General features: G+C 51.7%; 1 protein-coding gene across 2 annotated transcripts in view; it reads left to right on the forward strand.

The window, feature by feature from the left end:
- ASB2 (ankyrin repeat and SOCS box containing 2) overlaps window positions 1-22,157 on the forward strand; it is a 42,750-nt gene that overhangs the window by 14,902 nt on the left and 5,691 nt on the right. For both annotated transcript variants that reach the window (XM_063090472.1, XM_063090471.1), the window contains exons 3-7: window positions 5,747-5,836; window positions 8,208-8,374; window positions 9,195-9,350; window positions 12,148-12,393; window positions 15,004-15,175. In XM_063090472.1, coding sequence (XP_062946542.1) covers window positions 5,747-5,836; window positions 8,208-8,374; window positions 9,195-9,350; window positions 12,148-12,393; window positions 15,004-15,175 — 831 coding nt within the window. The remainder of the gene's footprint in view (window positions 1-5,746; window positions 5,837-8,207; window positions 8,375-9,194; window positions 9,351-12,147; window positions 12,394-15,003; window positions 15,176-22,157) is intronic.

Raw genomic sequence — 22,157 nt, forward strand, 5'->3', positions numbered from 1 at the left:
CAAACCACAGGTTCCTCTTTCTCAAGGATGGATCAGATAGAGATGGAGCATCCTCCCTCCAAAGACAGGGCCTGCCATACAAAGTGGACACATCCCCCAGAGATCTGCAGCCTCTGCCCAGCGCGGGAGCCCCTCCCCAGCGTCGCAGGATGCTCAGAAACATGAGAACTGAGTGGGCCCGTGAGCTCCAGCCCCTGGGAAAAAGCTCTCACAGAGAAGTGAAATCGTGTATCCATCATCTAAGATCCAGCACAAAGACTGCAGTGGAGGAGGGTCAGCCTGCATTTCTCACTCTTGGTAGGACCTGAAACCTTCTAGGTTCCGTTCTTCCCCTTGTCTCTGGGAGGAGGCTGGGCTTGGGTCCTGCTGGGGGAGAAAAGCCCTTTAATAAGATGTTTAAGCAATTCTCCTCCACCCCGCAAAGGCACATTGGGCACCTCCTATGTGGCCAACACACCGATTAACTTCATGTTTACAAAAGCCACGCAAGGTGGACGTTTCTGTGCCCATTTTACAGATGACAAAACACACACACAGCAGGGCCAGGAAATGAACCAAAGTCTGCCCCACTCTGAAGTTCAGACACTTACCCAGGCTCTGCTGATTCTGCAAAGGCCTCCTTCTGTTTCCTCCCCGTCCCCCGCCTGGAAGTGGGGTTTGGCTTCATGACATCCGCATCCCACCCACGAAGGTTCGAGGTCCCCAAAGACACACACCACACACGCGCTTGTGGTCACACACCCAGACACAGCATGGGAATGAGTGCGGAACCTAAGAGAGTCCTTGTTTACTTTTACCCTAGACATCACAGTTTCCATCCAAATAGATCCAGGGCAGGTTTAGGAACAGGACATCACACATGTCCTCAGGGGCTCCACGTGACTGGCTCCTTCTCATCCTTCAGCTCTCAGAGTAAATGTCACCTCCTCAGTTAAGTCCTGCCCTGACCACCCTCCCAAGTCAAGTAGTTCCCCCCAGCCCCCTACTCACTCCCTTGGCTGTATCCCTCATAGCCCTCACTATAACACACAATTTTTTATTTATTCATCTGTTTCTGCCATTAATCTGTAAACTCTTTGAGGGCAGTGGCCTCCCCTGCACCTTCCTTCCTGTGAAGCCCCGTGCCTGACCCATGGCAAGCACCAAATAGCTATAAGTGCACGAGTGAATGGCTGAATAAAGGAATGAATAAAGGGGCGGCAGAGGAGAAAGAGAAGGAGGTTTGGAGATTCAAATCATTCTTTGTCACTTACTGGCTGTGCAACTTTAGGCAAGCACTTACCCTTTCTGAGCCCCAATGACCTTATCCCTAAAATGACAATAACAAAACCTTGCTTTGCTCACCTTGCAGTATTCTTATGAAAAACAAATAAGATGAGACAGGTGTGGAGCCTTCCCCACATCCCGCACCTTGAATTGACCTCCCCACCTGTCTGAGCACCCGAGCACCAACCTCATGACTGCCTCTGCTTCATAGACAAGCTTCTGTGTCACACTAGGAAGGCCTCCTGGGGGTTTCCCAACTGCACTGTGACCTCCTTGGGGACAGGGAGCAGATATTGTTCATTTTTCTATGCTCAGTGCCTAGCTAAGAGCCTGGGTTTCTGTGGGTGTCTGATGGATATTTTTAGTCAAATAAATGAACTTTGACACCAATAAAATACTTAGAAATATAATTTATCTTTAATATCTTGTGACCAAAATGGCAATCAACTGAGTCTTTGGGATCCTAGAAAGAAGAGTCAGGTCAGAATCCCAAAGAAAATATAATATTCCTTTTCAAAGCCATTCTCCAATTGCTTCTCTCCCACCACAATGTAAGGGACAAAATTTGAAACAGGCACGAAGATCATTTGCCAAGTCTTGGCCCACTGAGGGCTCTCCAAGAGGCACACATAGCTTCCCATCCCATGGAGAAGCAGGGTCCATCACCGATGAAGTGGGAGTCTGAGGTTATCACAGATGGACCAGCCAGAGTGGGTCCAGGAAGCTGGATCTTCACAGTCTTTAAACTTCTGCATTTTATTTAAGGTTACATTTCTAGGAAGGCAAAGGAGGAAAACATGAAGCAGGAACTTGCTTGGGCTCATGTATGCACAGCTGCAAACAATTCAAATCAAGTTACCCACGTTTACTGTGAGCTTATGATAGGCCAGGTGCCTTCCTCGCAAGGGATGTAAATCAGACCCAACCCAGGCCCTGCCCTTCCTAAGCTCACAGTCTAATGTGGGTAAAGGCCCAGAGGTACATGATGACCCAGCAAAGGGAGTGCAGCAATGGGGCTTGGCCAATTTCAGACAGACATAGAAAGGGTCGATTCGTTTAATCAAGGAGATGGGGCTTTGCAGGATGAATAGGAGTTTGTCAAGCAGGCTAGAGGAAGTAAACGTCTTTGAGCCTCAGTTTTCTCATCTGCGAAGAAGCCATTTACATGTCCTTCACCAAGTGGACTGGAGAGGGAAGCGAGAAGCTTTGTGCAGTGTGCCTATCACCAGGCTGGGAACATAACAAGGGCTCAGTGAAATCTCATCTGTGGACGGGAAGACAGAGTCACAGCAGCCTGGAGTTCACTTTCTTCTCTACATGTGATTCCTCTCCAGTCAGCCCAGAAAGGACAGATTGGCCAGGGGGGAAGGGAGAAACAGAAAACCTCCTGGGTGGGAGGCTGGTTGCAGAGACCCTGCAGGAATGGGGGTGGGGGTTGGTTATATGATATAAGCTCTTCCTCTCTCTTCCCCAGGGGGCAGGGGCCTGGCTCTCTAGGAATTTGAGATCCTGGCACACAGATATACAACGCCAAGACAACCATATGGGATTTGACTCCTTCAAAGGCTTTTGTTTGTTTTGTTTTGTTTATTTAGATTTATCAGGTGCCTAATGTGTGCCAGGCACTGTACTCTTGATACCTGTGCTTTATGTAGGTTGGCGTGAGGATCAGATGAGGGGACAGACAGAGGTTCCTGGCACAGTGGTAGGCATGCGGTGAATTCTTGGATTTGTTAGCTCCCTCCCCTGTTAAATGCCTGCTGGCCACCTGCGTTCACCCAGGCCCAGCCCAATTGCCCCTTTCCTGGGGCTGGCCTGGACTTCTTATGAGCTTAGATGGGGCAGCCATCCATTCCCCATTCCTACCAATCCTGACCTGGGTCTGAAGCCAGGGTCTGCTGGACTCCAGGATTGGGGCACTGGAGTTAGGGGAGACACTCCCCACGCCCAAACCTGACCTCTGATATGCAAAGGACATGGGGCCTCCTGGGCCTCTTCCAGGGCACGACCTGCACCCACATCCTCTCCACCTCCCCCAACAAGCCAGGTTCCTTTCACCTCCGATGACTCAGCCAGCCGGTTGGCTCTGCTGGGAAATCCCCTGCACTGGGCCTGAGGGGAAGAGGAGCCTCTAGCCTTGATCGGAAAGAGCACAAAACCCAGCCATCCAGCCCTGAAACTCACAGCTCAGTAACTCCGAGCCGTCGTCCTGCCTGGATGACCCCCAAACTGAGTTAATGCACCACGACTTTAGAGCTCCCAGAACAAGCCCTCCTGCCTCCATTTCAGCTGCTCCCCTGTGGCTCTGTGGTTGTGTGTGCCTGCTGGCCTCTAGAGGATCCACAGAAAGATACAGCTTATTGATCGGCATCCCCAGCCCCTAGCATAAGGCTTGGGTCTGAGGTGGAGCTGGGAAATCTTTGTCGAATGGAACTCAATCTGTTTCCTCATCTGCAAAATGGGAGCAATAGACACCCTGCCTTCCTTGAAAGTGGTGGGAAGATGGGAATGTGGTGATGCTTGGAATGGCTTCAAGGATATTTGGCCTGCATGATTGTGAGGAATGTCATTGTCACCATCTCACTGCTCCATCATCCTCAGTGTCCCCACCACCGTTGCTGCTGTTGGTATTATGCAGAGACAGGTCCTAGTTTGGGGATGGCACGGTAGGCTTTTACCAGTGCTTATCATCTTGCTAAAAACATTGTAACAACTGTAAGTGGTCGGTGGCCACACACAGATCAAGGACGCCGGCGGCCAAGAGCTGAGGATCACGTGCAGACAGGAGCCCAGGGCTTCGTCAGGACTACAGGTCTGGTGACTGCAGAGGCAGGCCTGGCCCAGGCTGCCTTCCACCTGCCACACACTCCCCTTCTCAGGGCAGGAGGGAGCGCAGACAATGCTGGAGCCAGCTGCTTGCAGGACCAGTGGAGAGCAGCTCGCTGGACCTAGCTTTGCACACCCCTCCCTGGGTCGGCAGCTCCTGGATCTGTTTGACACACTGAGATTCTACACAGCTACAAAAGCACAGAGGAACCCCCTGGCCTGGTCCTGCCTCCCTGTTTTGCAAATGAGCAATCTGAGGCACAAAGAGGGGAAAGGGCTTGTTCAAAGTCGTAGGGCTGTCAGTGTGGAGGCCGTAGAGCTGGGGGACGGGGGAAAGGCAGGAGGAGACCAGGTCTCTGCAGGAGGAGCGGTGGTAGCAGCTCTGACAGACAGATGCAAGTCTGAGCCTCTGCTCTGCTCACTTGCCAGGCTGTCAGGTGTCACCCCTCTGTCACTGCCTGATCCTCCTCTCCCCTGTGCTCTGGCCTTACTCAGGTATCCATTGAATCTGTAGGTCTGGCCTGGCCCACAGGGAGCCAGTCACCAGTAGCAATGTCCTCCCCACTCCTGCAGACAGTGTCCCCAGAGGTGAGACAAGAGACAAGGCTGGGCCTACTGGGGTGTCCTGGGGGCCAGGGCCTGACATGCTGGGAGTGGGGCCAGTAGGGGCCACCTATTCCATTCTCTCACAACCCCAGGCTAAATCCAGGCTCATAGAGCAGCTGCCACACCTCCTTTTACCCTTTCCACCCTCCCATCAGCCTGATGGGGTGGGGAACTGAGGCTCCGGGAGGTGAAATAATGATAAAATTAATGGTTGATGTGTGTCAGCACCCCTCTGTGTCTGGCCCTCCACTGAGCACCCCACACCATTCGCTCATTCGGGCCTCACCGACTCTCCAGCCAGAGGCTATTCTCATGCCACCTTACAGGTGGGGGCACTGAGGCACAGAGGAGGTCAGCCTGTCCCAGACCATATATTCAAGCAGTGCTAGAGCCTGGACTCGAACCTGAGCCTGTCTGACTCCAAGCCCCAGCCCCCATGACCTTCCGTGTGCATCCTTTTGCTGGAACCTCCACACTGTTTGTTCCCAACCCCGGGGCAGGACCCTCTAAGGAGGAGCCAGCCCCTCTAAGGAGGTGGCGGTGGGGGGCATGGACCTGCCTCAGCTTCCCGACTTTTCTCCCCATGAATCACCTGTCCAGCCCTGTTGGGACCCACCTGTCCAGCCCCATTGTGATCTGCCTGTCCAGCCCTGAGACTGAGCCCCTCATCCTGGGACCTGCTGTGACCACATCTCACAACCTCCTGGGTGAAGAATGTCACCTTGCTTCCTATCTGCCTCCCTTGTGGTTGGCTGGGGAGGGGGACCGCAGGGTAGGGGTGAGGTTAACCTCATTGTTGTCTTATATGGTCATTTAAATCTCCCAGGGCTTCCTCCAAGGGCCAAAAATAATCCAGAGATACAGCAGCTGTGTCCAGCACACAGAGAGGACCGGGCCATCTGCTTTGGTTCAGAGCCCTGTGTCTGTCTGTCAGTCAGTCTCTCTCTCCCCTGGCTCTCCCTCCATCCACGGTCCTGCCTCCAGCCATGACCCGCTTCTCATATGCAGAGTATTTTTCCCTCTTTCACTCCTGCTCTGCACCCTCCAGGTCCGCTGCACCTCCCGAGAGCTCACCGGCCCCGGGCCCCATGGGCTTGTTCCAAGGCGTCATGCAGAAATACAAGACCTCCCAGCTGGCGTAAGTGACCCCCACATGGCCTCCAAGAGCATCCGAGCTCACTCCCCTGACTGGGGTGGCAGGGAGGGTTGGGGGTGGAAGTAGGCCGGCAGTCCCCAGGAAGGCAGGAGCACTGTGGAAGCACCTCCCAGACAAACCCCTCTTAGATGTGTCCTCCTGAGACCCAGCTGCTCCTGCTGAGCTGGGCTTGGTGGCCACAGATGCCAGTCCTCAAGGAACTGCCAGCCAGGCTGTGCTTGTGATTGACTGTCAGATGCCCTCAGAATGGGACCTGTGTGCTGAAGGAGCCCTGTGGGGCTCTGAATCCGGGGACGCAGCAAAAGGGAGATCGGGGAGGCCACCTTAGAACCCCCAAGACCCAGAGGAGCTTGGAACTGAAGCTGTGATCGGCTGCACCTCCTGTCTGTCCCCATCTCACTTTCCTCCATGTCACCACTGTGGGTATATTTCAGCACATCCCAAACACCCACACCCACAGCTTTCATTTTGCTTTGTTGTCTTTGTTTGTTCAATGCCAGGTGCCGTAAAACCCAGACATAGTCTGAGCTGCAGGAGGGGTTCTGTGTGGCTGGCACCAGGGTGCTGGGCTGTGGGATCTTTGGAAAATAGCTCTGTCCTTCTCCCTTCTCTGTACTCCATAGTGACCCTAGAAGCAGCGAAAAGCAAAAGAACAGCCCCAATGCTGGAACCCCTATTTCCTTGCTCAGTTTTGTTGCAGAGAAGGGAGGAGGCAATTGGCTGATGTCTTGATTCCCCTTCCCAGACTTTTTCAAATCCTGCTGCACCTGCCCCCGACCCTCTCCCTGATTCCTTGATGCTACGAGTGGGGTTGACAGTCTGGAAAAGGGAGACCCCATTCTGGTCTCAGCTCACCTGCCCACTTCCTGTGTGACTGCCCGAGAGTCGCTGTGCCCTCTGAGTCTCCCTTCTCTGTAGGACTCAGTCGGAGAGGACAAAGTGGCCTCCAGGGTCCCGTCCAGCTCATTAGTCTCTGATGGCCTGACACCCCCAGCAGCTTCCCCACCCTTGGGCGAGGACTTTGAGCCAGTTTGTGGGGCTGAGAGCTCCAGGGTTCTTGCACCACAGCTGGAAAGACCCAAACTGGGTGGTGGGCGGGTCCTGAAAGTGTTCTCATGACACCACACCACACCTCCCTCACCAAGACTGCAAGAACAGCCGGCCCCAGCTCCCTTCCCCTTCAGCTGAGGTCCCACAGGAGACCGTCCAGTGGAAAGGGGACACATACCCCACTGGGGCTTTTCCTGATGCCGACAAGAGCTGCTCTGGCTGCTCCTAAGTGAAACTTGTCAAGGTGGCAGTGATGGTGTTGATGGGGACTTCAGCATTTATCTAGTCAGTTTCCCATCAGCCTTGCTGGGTCCATAGCTTAACCAGCATCTGTGCTCTGATGCTATTAATAACCAGAGGGGCTGGGAGTCAGGAGGAAGTGCCGCTCATGCTGGAGGAAGCAGCCGGGAGGGTGCAGGGCTGATGCTAGAGACACTCAGAGCCAATCCGTGCCCCTGATGTGGTGGGGTCCCTGGGAACAAGGCCTGCCTCCAGCCTCACCTTCTCCATCTGAGAAATGGGACTATTTATGTAGAACCCTCCCCAGAAATGGATCTGGGAGTCAAAGCAATTGTGGTCCTGACTCTCCAAGTATGGGGAAGGGAGCTCATGAATGAATGAATGAACGAATGAGTGAATGAACAAATGGACAAAGTAACTTTAATGAGCCAAGCAAAGAAAATGTCCACATTAGCCCTGAAATCATTTTGATATTCAGAGGTTTTAAACTGTGAAGGCTTTGAATTGGTTAATCCTTGAAGTGTTTGAGTTTCTCAGCAGCCAGATATCCTGGGAGTGAGGTTAAGGAACCGGAGCAAGGAGGGGAGTTGGAAGACCCCAGAGAGACACTCCCTGTAACAAGGGGCCCCCTCTGAAGGAGTCTGTGTCTTCCTCTCAGAGCAGCTCGAAGCTCAAACAGGCCCCTGAAGGTGGACATGCTTGGTAAACGCTGGAGCGCTGTGCTCAGGGAAGGCATCTAAACATCACAAAAAGCCCCAGTGGGGGTGGCTCCACATCCCTTTGGAAGACGGCCCTGAATGCCTGACTCCTCTTGGTAGAAACAGTCTTGGTATAGCATTAGCTGCAGCCATGGAAAGCCACAGGGATAGAGGGGACCCCCAGTTCTCTTGCAGCCACTGAGTTGCATGGTGCTGAGCACCTGTCCCAGAACCAGCTGGGACAACCAGGACTTAGTGACCCCACAGCTGGCACTGGCTCCTGGCCACCTACAGGCCCTGCTTTTCTTCTGGGAGAGAGGCCACTTGGCCCTGCCTGAGCACTGACCTGCTTCTTGCTCTCGCAGGGCCGTGGACCCCCTGCTAAAGGCTATCAAGGAGGGCGATGAAGAGGCCTTGAAGGCCATGATCAAGGAAGGGAAGAATCTCACAGAGCCCAACAAGGAGGGCTGGCTGCCCCTGCACGAGGCGGCCTACTACGGCCAGCTGGGCTGCCTGAAGGTCCTACAGCGAGGTGAGGGAGGAGGCCCGGTGTGGCCGCAAGTGGGAGAGGGACTGGGGAAGGGCTCCTTCCTTCTGGAAATTTGTGTCCTTTGCCCCACAACTAGCTTATTGAGAACAGCAGGCAAGGTTATGACCCCTGTTTGGCAGTTAAACTCACTAAGTTGTGAAGGGAAAGTGATTTGTTCCCATCTTAACACACACCCCCTGCTGCCACCTCTCCAGGCCTCCCAGGACGGGAGAGCCTAATTCCTAGAAAAGGGATGAGTGAGGGCTGACTTTGGGAGAGCCACTGCCAGCTGTTCCAGAATGTTCCAGGGACCGATGTGGTGTGGAAAATACTGCAGCTGTGCCTGTGCCCTGCCATGGCTGTCACCCACCGGCTGTGGGCCAGTCATGGTTCCTGTCTGAGCCCCATCGTCCTCCTGAGCCAGGTTCAGATGAGTAACCTGCAGGCAGGTGTCACCTTTGCCCTCAAGTGGCACAGACCCCAAATAGCCCACCACACTCCAAGAAACAGCTGCATGAAATATTGAGTTTCCAGCAGTGGCTGGTGGGAGTACAAGGATTCTGAGTGCAAGCATTCAGGGTGGTGGGGAGGGGGCTCAACCAAGGAAGGCTTCCCAGAGGAGGTGGCAGCTGAGCTGTACTTGTACGATCAGGAAACTAACACAGCCCCATGAAAGGGCAAGATGATGGCAGTCTGTGGTTGGTAAATTTCAGAGGCTATCATACACATCTGTCCTTGGAATTGGGAGGAAATTGGGAACACCTCTGTATTGTGGGGCCAGGTATCTTTCTCCTTCATGAATTTCCTGGTTGGTCCTCCCCAGCATACCCAGGTACCATCGACCAGCGTACCCTGCAGGAGGAAACGGCTCTTTACCTGGCCACATGCAGAGAACACCTGGATTGCCTCCTCTCACTGCTCCAGGCTGGGGCAGAGCCTGATATCTCCAACAAGTCCCGAGAGACGCCCCTCTACAAAGGTGTGTCCTCCCAGGGTGGGCTTCCCCGAGCAAGAGTCCAGAAGCTAGGTGGGCAACCAGAGAGCATTGCTCCCGTAAATGCATAACCCCCCAAGTGGTCTACTTTGCAGGGGGCAGTCTTCACTTGGATGCATGATTTGTGTATTTGAATCATTCACACATGCATGTATTCAGCCAACATTTCCCAGGAACTGCCCGTGGGCCAGGTGCTTAGGGACACTGAGGGCTTAAAGATGAAAAGACAGGGTCCATGCCTGTGTGCTTCACCAGTCCAGTGGGCGCCGACACACAGACAACAGCAATGAAGAGCCTGGCAGGAGGCCTTGTGGGAGCGTGTTGGAGGGGCACCCAGATGAGGGGGCGTCTGAGCTGATCCTGAACAGGAGGAATTTACCAGCTGGCATAGTAGGGGAACAGCATAGGGAAAGGCAAGGAGGTATGAGAGAGAGAGTGTGTGTGCCTCTGGGATGTTTGTTTAAGAAAAATAAAACCTTCTGGCTTACTCAGTATGTTATTCGAGGACATTCACTGGATGCCCTAGCAGTGCCCAGAGTCAAAATCTGAATAATCATAATAGCCGGCATTTGTTGAGTGCTTATTATGTGCCAGGCACTGTTCTTTTATTGAACCCTCATATCCATCTATGTATAAGGTAGGCACTGCCAGTATCCCCATTTGACAGATGAGGACCTAAGGCACAGAGATGAGAAATGAGTTGCGCAGGATCACACAGCCAGCAAGGGGTAGACCTGCGATTTAAACTCAGGGAGCTGCCAATTAGGCTATTTTCAACAAGACAGAAAATAACAAATGCTAGCAAGGCTGCAGAGAAAAGGGAACCTTCCTACACTATTGGTGGGAATGTAGATTGGCAAAGTCACTGTGGAAAACAGTGTGGAGGTTCCTCAGAGAACTAAAAAGAGATCCACCTTATGACCCAGCTGTCCCACTCCTGGGTATGTCCCCAAAGGAAATGAAATCAATATATCAAAAAGACACCTGCACTCCCGTGTTTATCGCAGCACTATGCACAATAGCCAAGAGATGGAATCAAACTAAATGCCCATCAACGGATGGATGGGTAAAATAACTGTGGTATACAACACAATGGAATACTATTCAGCTATAAAAAGAAATGATATCCTATCATTTACAGCAACATGGATCCAACTGGAAACCATCATGTTAGAAGAAGTTAGTCAGGCACAGAAAGACAAATACTACATGATCTCACTCATATGAGGAATCTAAAAAAAAAAAAAAAAAAAGTGGACCTCTGGTTACCAGAGGCCAGGAGGGGCAGGGGGAGAGGGGAGGAAAACGGATGAACTAACAGGTACAAAACTATCCTATCTACACTAAGTGAATCATTGTGCAATACATGCATGTATCGAAACAACATAATGTACCCTACAAATATGTATAAGTAAATGTTAAAATTAAAAAAAATTTTAACTCGGGGAGCCAGATGCCAACACCACACTCTGAACCACTACATCTAGGTCATGCCCACGTGCTTAAGCTGTGAGCTTGGGTCTTGCAAAAATGATAGGGCCTTTGTATTTTGAAAAACTTCAGATAACCCTGATTTCCTGTGTGTCTGGTATCCAGCACCTGGAACATACTGCAGACAGCAAGAACTGGGTAGAAGGTAACTGGATCCCCTGCAAATCCAGGTGGAATTGTCTCCCCTTGAACCTGTGCCTGCCCAGGTGCCCTAGCCATCACCTGAAGCCTCAGCTGTCCCAGAGAGAGTGCCCAGGAAGCTGGGCCCTGGTCCTGCCTGTGATCTTACTATGTGCCAAGCACCAAGCTAGTGCCTCACACGCACAGTCTCACTCAGTCCTCCCACAGCACCCTCTCAGGAAGGTTTCATTTTCTTCATTTCACAGTGAGATGACCAAGGCTTAGGTGGAGAGCTTGGCCTGTGGTCCTGTTTGAAACACTATGCAGGCAACTCCCCTCCTCCTGTTCCCTGTCCCTACCCCCCACCCATTCTCCACTCTCCCTCCCCCTGACACTGACACAGAGACGCTTCCAGGGGTGTCGGACAAGTGCCCAGGTGACTCTGACACCCCCTGTAGCTCCCTGGCGATAACTCTGGGCTAGAGCCAAGGCTGCATTTGGGGTCTAGCAAGAGACGAGACTTAAAAGGGAGGTTTGAGCAGGCTGAGAAAGGTTTGAAAAGCTGTACTTAAAAGATAAATTTTACCCCAAGTTAAATGAGTAGCCTTTGGGAGTGGGGGTGAACAGGAATATGACACAGGTTACTCCTCAACTGGAAAGATTCTTCTAGCCTTGGTAATGTGGACTGAAGCAGGTAGTATTGGAAGGGACATTCTGGAACATTCCAGGGGACGGAGATTCTAGACCTGACTACTGGGTTTGAATCCCAGTTCTACCATACAAGGTCTGTGTGACCTTGGGTAAGTCACTTGTCCTCTCTGTGCCTCACCTTCCTCATCTGTGAAAGGGGATAACAATACTACAAACTTTAAGGGGAGTTGGGATGATTAAATTAGTTAATCAAGTAAAGTGCTCAGAACAGAGTGCCTGGCACAGAACCAGTGCTATTCACATGTCAGCAAATATTATTACTAATATTAGTATTAATATTACTTTTAGTCATAAACTCTAGGTTCAATGCAGGGTCTGTAACTCAGGACAGACTCAATGAACATTTGTTGAATGGATGGCTGATGAATGAATGAGTGAATGGACAAGCAAATGAATGAAGGCTTGGATGGCCAGGTCTTGCCAGGGCCCTGGCCACCATTTTGCTTCTCCCTGGGCATAGCCTGCGAGCGCAAGAACGCGGAGGCAGTGAGGATTTTGGTGCAGTACAACGCAGACACCAACCACCGCTGCAACCGAGGCTGGACAGCTCTGCACGAATCTGTTTCTCGCAATGACCTGGAGGTCATGGAGATCCTGGTGAATGGAGGTGCCAAGGTGGAATCGAAGAATGCCTATGGCATCACTCCCCTGTTTGTGGCCGCCCAGAGTGGGCAGCTGGAGGCCCTGAGGTTCCTAGCTAAGCATGGTGAGTGGCTAAGAGTCCCTGGGTCATGGAGTTCCCAAGGGCACAGATGGAAAGGACCTCAGAGGTCAGCTCTGAGGGAAGGCAAGTTCAAGTGTCATCTTGTGGACAAACTCTGATCAAGAGATAGTATCTTCCTGGAGTGCTGTGTTGAGAAGGAAGCTGAGGCTGTGTCTAGGCTCAGTAAGGAGAGACTCACTAGTGATATCTTCAATTAGGACCAAACTTGGGAAGTGTGGCTCATGGGCCACATATTTGCCATCTCTAATCTAGCCCAACATACTTGCTTTACAAATGAGGAGTCTGAGGCCCAGAAAGGAGAAGTGACTTATCCACAGTCGCATAGTAAATTAGTTGTAGAACTAGCCAGACTCTCGGGTTCCTGACACCCCAACCTCTTCTCTTTCCACTACATCATGTTTCAGGGCCAGAAGGAAGCTTAGACAAAATTTACGTCACCTCCTCATTTTATAGGTGATGAAACCAAAGATCAGGATGGCAAAGTGATTTGTCCAAGGTCACACAGCAAATTAGTGGCAGAGCTGGGATTTGAACCCAGGTCTTTGCCCTCTTTACCCGTGAAAAATCTTAATGGGAGAAAATAAAACAATATTGCCTGCATTATGATGTCCCAGAAGTAAAAGACCCCAAGACAATGGGAGACATTCTTTCAGTTAAAGAGCATTATGTTCTGATCTCCTCCAAGAATGCCTTTGATTTCTTTTCTCTCTCCACGGGAAGTAACCCTCCCTCTCTAGCAACAGAGAGGCCAGATGTAAGACTCTGGGGCTGAACTGGACTAATTTGTTGAGGACCTGCTGTGTGCAGGTCCTAAGTGTGAACACAGATTAGGTCAACGGAGCTTTCCCATAGCCATATGAGGTAGGTTGTGTCCTCGACCCATTCTGTACATGAGGAGACTAAGGCTCAGAGAGGTTAAATCATTGGTCACAGTCAGAGCCTGCGAGAGTGACCAGCATGGGACCATGCCCAGATTAGCACCCACGTACTCAGCACATGCCTGAGCAGTTGGGAAAAACAGATGCAGACACTTTCTTGCAGCCAGGGACAAATCTGGACTGACCAGCGTGAGAACAAAGGGGCACAGACAGGGTCCTGGGAGCCCAGGCCAAGAGGCTGGGCAAAGGGCAGGCACGCAGCAGGCAAGGGCAAACCCGCCAGCTCCAAACATCTGCCCAGGTCTCCTGCCGACACTCTGAGTCAGGGTCTGTTCCCTTTGCTGGCCAAGTCCTTTTTTCAATCCAAATATTTTCCTTGTGTGAGCAGGCGGCTTTGCTGGCGGGGTCCAGGCCTTCCGGGGAGGCTGACTTAGAGAGCTCGCAGCATGTTAGAGCAGCTCGTCACTCTCCCCCAGGGGAGGAAGACAGAACCAGCCTCTGCCCATGTCCCTCGTCCTGGGCAGCTGGCATTTGCTGAGCACCTTCCCTGTGCCAGGCACTATGCCGAGAGATTTACTTATATTATCTTGTTTACTCACTGCAGTAACCCCGAGAGGGAGTAAGTACTATTACTTCTGGTTAACAGATGAGAAAACTGAGACTCCTAAAGACTGCCGGAGGCCACAGAGCTTGTATACCACGAAACAAACTTCAGCTCATTCTTGTGTGTCACCAAAGCCTCTGCTCGTGCCACTAGACCAGAAACCGATCCCACCATCACTGGAAATAAAACATTACCGGAAAGGCTGAGATGCACAGAATGCTCAGAGAGAAGAGCTGTGGTTAACAGTTGCTTTGATTCCAGCCCTTACTGACATTTCACAGCTATCTCAGTTCCATTTCCTTCCAGAACAAGGGAGGACTGGTGGACCCTCTTTTCGTAGAGAATGCCGTGTGCGCATCAGTTCTCTCCATCACCCCTAGTAGATGCAGGAGGTGTATGAGACTGGGCTTCAGGTGGACTGTCACCAAACTGGATTCCTCCTACTGCCAGCGTGGCTTATAGTGTCTTCGGAGGAGGATACAGGAAGTAATTCCTCCCTTATTCCTTGAGTGGAAGGCGGAGAAAAACAAATCCCAATTCATAAAGTTACTGGAGTTTTCCTTTACTAGGGGCTCTGTGCTCTCCTAGAGCTGGGAGGTCTATTTCAGGGCATAGCTGAGCCCTCCTACGTGGAGGGAGGATTAAAAGCATGGCCTTTGCCATCAGACCACCTACCATGGGCTCTGCCATCAGACCGTTCGGGTTCAAGCTTGGCTCTATGTTTATGCGCTGGGTGGTCTGGGGCAAGCTGCCTAGGTTCTGTGCTTCAGTGTCCTTGTCTGTAACACGGAGTACTGATCTCACAGTTTCCTTGTGGATTCAAGGAGACAGCACAGGCATGGTTCCCGGCACACAGTAGGAGCTCAGTAAATGCCAGTACCATCATGGCTGCTTTTAGCTTCTAAGGGACCTCTGCTCAGACTGGCAGGCCCCTGGGTCTCGATGTTGCCAAAGGGGGCTGGGGATGGTCCAGGGAGGGCTCCTCCTTCCTGAGTGTCATTAAATAATCCAACACGTCACAGGTTAGCACAGCGGCGCCCAGGGTGCAGTGGGCGTGGGCCAAGGCAGTGACCTCCCCGATCATTCATTGATCTGCTTCTCCCTCCTCAGGCGCTGACATCAACACACAGGCCAGCGACAGCGCGTCTGCCCTCTATGAGGCCTGCAAGAATGGGCACGAGGAGGTGGTGGAGTTTCTGCTGTCGCAGGGCGCCGACGCCAACAAGACCAACAAGGACGGACTGCTTCCTCTGCACATCGCCTCCAAGAAGGGCAGCTACAGGTCAGCCCAGGCCCTGCCGCCGCCACCCCATGCTCCCGGGACACACACTGAGATGGGGGCAGGGGAGGGGGTGCCTGCTCCAAATATCCCACCCATGGGATCAGGAAGGCCCAGGAGAGGTCAGAGGGGAGGGCACTTTTGGGTGGAAGAGAGGAAAACCTCTCAGCAGTTAGCAGCACAGAGTGCATGCCTATAACGACAGCAACAATAATGATAGTGAACACTTACATAGCACTTAGTACTTTACGTTATGAACTTATTTCATCCTTTTCACAACTCAGGGACATGGATATTATTATCTTTGCTTTTCCGATGAGGAAGCTAAGACACAGAGAGGTTGAATGACTCACCCAAGGTCACACAGCTCATAGGCGGCAGGAACTCACCTGCTCCAAATGTCCCATCTACAAGAACTCTACTCGGGGGGCCAGATATGAGTCTGAACTAATGAATATTTCTGGGGATGGGGGATGCAAAGGCAATCTTCCAGGCAATTAGCCAGCATGCAGGGAATGCCGACAGTCATGCAAACAGTACTGATGATAGCTGGTATGTATCACGCACTGGCTGTGTGCTGCCGACTTTGAGCAAGATGAGAGAAGCTGAAGTTCTCAACGAGCAATCTCGTGCACGTGTGCACGCACACGCGCGCGCGCGCACACACACACACACACACACACACACACAAGTTCACAACAGAATGAAAGAGCATGCAGGGCTAAGTTCCCGGCGTCTGGCCAAGAGAGAGAGACTAGCAAGGGCTGCTCGCACTGGCTGGCGCCCACTCACACACACCAACTGCGCACATCTTCCCAATTCCATGCTGGTAACTCTAGCGTCCTCACACCGGTAGCTTAAAATTGGCCATGGTGGGAGTCTTTACACCACACAAACTGGCAAATGCTACAAATCAGTGCCCTGTCCTCCTCCCCTTCCCCCACTCGAGCCACTTGTTAACCATTTACCAGCCACACTACTGGGTCAGGAAAGACTTGCTGGGAAGGTGGAACTCCAGCTGCCTTTGAAGGATGGACAAAGCTTGATAACTTCCAAAGTGTGGCTCATCTGTTCCCATGTGGGCCTCACCATGGTGCTGTGGGTAGGCAGGGCAACTTCGATTCCCATTTTACAAAATAGGAAACTGAGGCTCAGGTAGTCAAGAGACTTGCAACAAACCACACCCAGGGCAAGGACTTGAACCCAAAGGACTAGACTCTTTCTGCTAGACCAGTATTTCCCAAACTTTGGCCATTCACAGGCTTTCTTCCTGATTTTAGACATCTGCACTCCCACTGCTTACTCTTTTCCTTTAAATGATTTACTTGTTATTTATCTTTAAAAGGCAAGACATCATATTATTATATTGTTAAAATTATCAATTTACATTTATTAAAGAAAGTTTCACCTAAAATCCCATCTCATATATCCCAGATGGCACACTGTGGGGATCATATCCTGGTCTTCCAGGCATGGAGAAGAGTGAGAAAGACAGACTGTGTGTGTTGGGGAGGTTTTTGTTGTCCTCACCAAGGCCAAGAGAAATGGGGTGACAGCGACATTCCAGAGATTGAAATGAAGACACCGGGATTGAGAGCTGACCCCTTGAGCCCCAGGCCCTTCTCTGTAGGCTGCCTGCACACAGGACCAACCAAAGACGCCCTCAACCCCACCCCATACGTAACAGAGGAGACCTGGTCTTCTCTGGACAGCATAGCTCATTGCGAGGCAGACAGATCTGGGTTTGAATCCTGCTGAGGCTGTTGGGCAATTTGCTTAACGTTTCTGAGCCTCAGTTTCCTCTTCTGTAAAGTGGGAGATAGTGACATCTGCCTCACAGTATTGCTGTGAAGACTAGTGAAGTGGACATAAGTGGATCCAGAATGGAAACAAGGCACCTAGCCGAGCACCCGGCACCCAGTAGTGCTTAGTAGTTCTTAGTAGTTCTGTCTTAGGAAGGGAGAGTACATCCCTTCACTTTTCAGTTAAGCCAATGGGGGGAAGAAAGCAACTCACGCCAGGCAGTGGCGATGGGCAAGACGTCCGCTTTCTCTTCGGTTCCATAAAGTGTCCAGCATCAGTCAGAGTGAGCAGATGCCGTACACCTTGAGTCTAGCCCCAGACACATCCAAAGAGTGAAAGAGCAGACTTTGGAAATCTCCTGGCTCACTGACTCCCACAAACTTAACTGTACATCAGAGTCACTCTGGGCTGTTTTTTAAATGACACATTCCAGAAAAAGTGAACCAGAATCTACAGGAGACAAGGAGCCCAACGCCCTCTGTGAAAAGCTCCCTGAGCAAACCAGATCCAGCCCCTCATAGCCCTGGAAAACATTGATTTAATTTGACCCCTGATTTTACAGAGGAAGAGACTGAGGCCAGAGATGGGAAGGGGCTTGCCAGATAGTGGCAGAGCTGGGATCGCCACTTGGGCTGCCTTCAAGTGGACCCAGATGTTGGCAGTCTGGGCCTAGTTGGAAGAGAACTTGAAGGAGTGCCGAGTGTCCTTAAGGATGACCGGGGAACAGGGTGGATCCTGCCTAGAACCACCTATGTGAATGGTTTATGTTCTCCCGAAGTCTCCTGCTTTGAATTCATGCTGATTCCCAAGGAGATTTCTCTGGGTATTCACCCTGCATTCCCAGACCTCATTTCCCTCTGTCCCTCAGAGCTGGCGGGGCCAGGCCACTTTTTGAGCGCTGCCCAATATAGGGTTAAAGCCTGGTTCCCAGCAGCTTCTGCCACTTGGCAAGGCCTGTGGCCAGTGAGCCCCAGCTCTTCCCCCACTCCCTGGGCATGTGGATTTAAGGCCCTCTCCATGCTGACCTTGAATGGGCTGCTTGGGGATTTGATGTGACATTTCATAGCATTCTGCATTTAGCCACCTGCCAACACACCCTGCCCGTGCACAGCATGGAAAGCAGAGCAGGAGCCCAGTGCTTTTTGCCAGATAGTGCCTCCTCCTTAGCACACTTAACTGGAGGGTGTGACATTCAGGCACGGCTGAGACTAGAGCCCTGAAGTCCCAACATCTTGGTCACTTCCAGTTTAGCAAAGTCATCTTGTGAAATTAAAGATCACCACCAAAGCTAGGTGTATTAAGAAACTGTATGAGACGAGAGCAGATGCCCCAAAGCTAACACTGGAAGCAGCGGTTCCCAGCCTCGGCTACACACCGGAACCCCTGGATCACTAAAAACCCTGAGGCCGGGGCCTCGCCTGCAGAGATTCTGATGTAACTGGTCTGGGATGTAGCCCAGGCTTCGGAGTGTTTTAATCTGCCCAGGTGATTTTACTGTGCAGCCTGGGTAGAGAACCGTATCTAAGCATCTCTTTTGTGGCCAACAGAAAACAGAGTCGTATTTTGGGTCTCACTTCTGGCACCCTTGCTTTTTATTCTTTCTCTTCAACTTCCAATTTATATTAACTGCTCTATTTTATCACTCTTTGCAACCCACTTAAAATTCTTTTCAGAATAAGACAAAATAGAGAATATTTAACACATTAGGTTAAAATGCAGTTTATAAAGCACAGTCACAGGCAAGTTAGTATCCTCATTAATTGAAAGGGAAACTGAGGCTCAGAGCTCAAGGCCCTTGAGCTCAAGGCCCCCCACACACTATAAGGTGGGGGGAAATCCTGAGCCCAGAACCCCACCCCCCACCCCCAAGCCCCCATCAGCTGGCCCTTGCTCTGCAGGAAACAGGTTTACTGCTTGTGTCTTCTGGAGCAAAAGGATGAAAGTTTGCATCAAAGTTTCTGAAGATGTGGTTTATGGATCACTGTCATCAGATTCCCAGGCCCCTCCTCAGACCTGCTGAATCAGGTGGGGCCCAGGAATCTGTATTTTAATGATCCTCTGAGTGTTTCTGAGTTGCACTGTGTTTGAGAACTGGCAGTTTTCATCCTCAGCAAGCTCCAGTCTCTCTCTGAAGGCCCAGAGACTCCCAGACACACCTGTTCAGCGTAGCAGTATGCCTGCCCTTCCAGCACCCTCCTTCATGGAGGAACTGCTCTCCTGCTCCACTCCTGCATCGCCTAGAAAAGCCGCAGACTTTCCCGGGAGGCACCCCTTGTGGGCAGGAGTCCTGCTGTGCCCTTGAGAACACCCTCAGGCAGATTCTCCACTGGTGGGGCCTTTCTGTCTTCAGCATAAACATCACATGTAAAATGATGTAATTGCATCCTCTAACATCCATGTATGCACTAGGGTGTGCACTCATGCGCACACACACACGTGGCAGTGTTGACAGCTGGCTCCCAGGTGAAAGTCAGGTCCACTGGTCACATTTCCACTGAATGGTGACAAAGGTCATATCACCATGACCCAGTGACCCAGAACATCTCTGTGTCTGGTACAGCAGGGGCAGTTGGCTATAATCACCCTCATGGTCAAGATATCAATGGCCACTATTTATTGACTGCCTACTGTATGCCAATCAAACTGATGTGTAAGATCTCTTTTTATCCTCAAAAGCAGCTTTGGTGAAAGATATATTAAACTGTGTTTTGTAATCTGGGCATAGCAATCCCACTTTGCTGGGTTGTTATGAAGAGTAAATGAGATAAGTTCTTAGCTCATCAGGTCACTTTAGGTTTAAATGAAGTAAATGTGTAAAGCACTTTAAATTGTGCCTGGAACATTGTTAGTGCTCAAGAATATTATCATCATTATTAGTTAAGAGAGTAAAGTATTTACAGCAACCCACAGGGGTGCAATAAAGGGTAACTACAGCTGTCATCATCATCATCATCAACATCACTATTAGTATAATTAATTACCCCTCTGTTATGGATGCAGTTCAGAGAGGTTAAGTGACATGCCTGGGGTAGCCCAGTGCTGAGAGGCAGAGCTGCCTGTGTAACTCAGGACCAGCTGATTCTGAGCCTCCCAGTTTCCTCATTCCCCAGCGGGACCCCCATACTGCTAAGCTTAAAGCTCTCTGCCTACTCCCTGCTGCTGGGCTGGACTCAGACGGGACAACAGAGCCAGACACAGGCAGCATGGCAAGGCTACTACCTCAAGGACACTAGAATCCTGGGTGGGGGGACCAAAGCCTGGGGCAAGGAGTGTGGGTTCAGTTACTGGTGGGTCCAGGAACAAGGGAGGGGCCCAGTTATTGAGACTGAGGTCCGAGGCCAGAATTGGCCCAGCAGCCCATCACACCTGCAGAACTGCTGTGCTGGATCCCCTTGGAGCAACCCTGAGCTGGGGCTGCTCTGGTGTCAGGGCCCAGGCAGGCAAAACTGAGCTGGCAGATGCATCCCTGCATCGGGGAGGGGAAAGAGAGGGTGGAGAACCAGGCCTGCCAGATACCTAGGCTCTCTCAGGTGATGGTCCCCTTCATTCCTCTTCATAGGGTGCAACTTGAGCAACAGACCTCTGTGATCCCAGGACCTGCCTGTGTGAGAGATGGGGTTACCCCAGCCTGTTTTGTGGGGTCACCCACTCAATCTTCTTCTCTCTGCCTCATGAAATGGGCTGGGGGAGAGGAGTAATGATGTGCAGTGGGGCCACCAGTGTGGCCACTCCCCATGGTTAGGAGAGAGGGGCATCATGGACAGGCCTGGCCCAGGGCATCTAGACACCTACATTCTGGCCTGGCTTTGCCATCCACCTTCTATGCAACCCCACTGTCTTCCTCACCCCAGGCCTGGGCCTTGGTTTCCCCCTCTGTAAAATGGGAGGGCTGGAAACACTGATCTCCAGATTCCATCCAGCATTCCACATTTATTCTCTGAATGCCAAGTCCTACAGAGCACACGACAAAACAATGATTCACTACATTACTAAAACGATGCTTCTGGGACCCAAGGCAGTGTCCGGCGAGTTCCCACATTTCTGCCACTTTCCCTTGGTTCGGCAGGGAATTGCTGGACACCAGCTGCGACCTGCCAGAGATACCAGCCCCATCTGGCCAGCGGCCCCGGGGCAGTCCTTCTTGCTGTTCTTTCCCGTGCTTGGGCATGTTATGGCTGTTACAGAGCATTTGTTGGCGATGGCCACGGTCCAGGGTGAAGCTTGAGCCCTGCCTTTGAGCAGCACCTCTGCAGAGCGAGGTCAAGCCTCCTGTGCCTGCACAAACAGAAATTAGGAGGCAATTAGCCCCCTGGGTGTGTGAATTTCCTTTTGAGGTTTTAGAGACAGATTTTAGCCAAACACAGCGTCACTAACAATAATAATACTTTCCACTGAGATCCCAGCAGGAGGTCGCTGGCATCAGATTTCCAGGATGCTGGAGGGAAGGAGGCGTGCCAGGAGGCGAGAGGCGTGGGAACAGGCCTGGTGGCACCTGCTTTCCTCACATGGCTACTTCTTGGAGACCCACATGAGGCTGTGAGGTCACCTGTCACCAGGGATTGGACGGATTAGGGTCTTGTAGGCGGCCAGGGTCTAGGGGAAGAGAGCCAAAACAAGAGGTCAAACTCCTGGGGTCAAGCCCCCTGAGCAGTTTTATGACCTTTGATTAGTCACTGCTGGTCTGAGCCACATCTGTGAAAAAGAAGGCCACAGACCTGCTCTGGCTACCCCACAGGGCTACAGTGAAGGTGAAATGGGGCAGGGAAGTCAACACGTTGTGAAGATTGCAAAACTCCATGACATATCAGCTGTCACCATGACTGCTGCACAAGAAGTAGGGGAATGGTTAAGAGTGTGGCCTCAGGGGTCAAACTGCTTGGGTTCAAATTCCTAGCTCCGTCACTTACTGGCTTTGTAACCTTGAAGAAGTTACGTACCCTCTGGGCTTCCGTTGCCTCATCTGTAAAATGAGGGTAATGCCAGTGCTCACCTCATTGGGCTATTGGGAGCAGCTAATTGATGTGGGTAAATAGCTGAGAGCAGTGCCTGAGTCAGCGAGAGAGGGGACAGGGGCAGCAGGGAGCTCCAGCCTCAGCAGTGACTGACCAAGCTCTCCAAGCCAACGGCAGGCCGGAGGGGCTGGGAGAAACTCGAGTCAGCCTTCAGGGGAGGCATAGACATC

The sequence above is a fragment of the Cynocephalus volans genome, chromosome 3 (genome assembly GCF_027409185.1).
Source record: "Cynocephalus volans isolate mCynVol1 chromosome 3, mCynVol1.pri, whole genome shotgun sequence".
Lineage (NCBI taxonomy): Eukaryota > Metazoa > Chordata > Mammalia > Dermoptera > Cynocephalidae > Cynocephalus > Cynocephalus volans.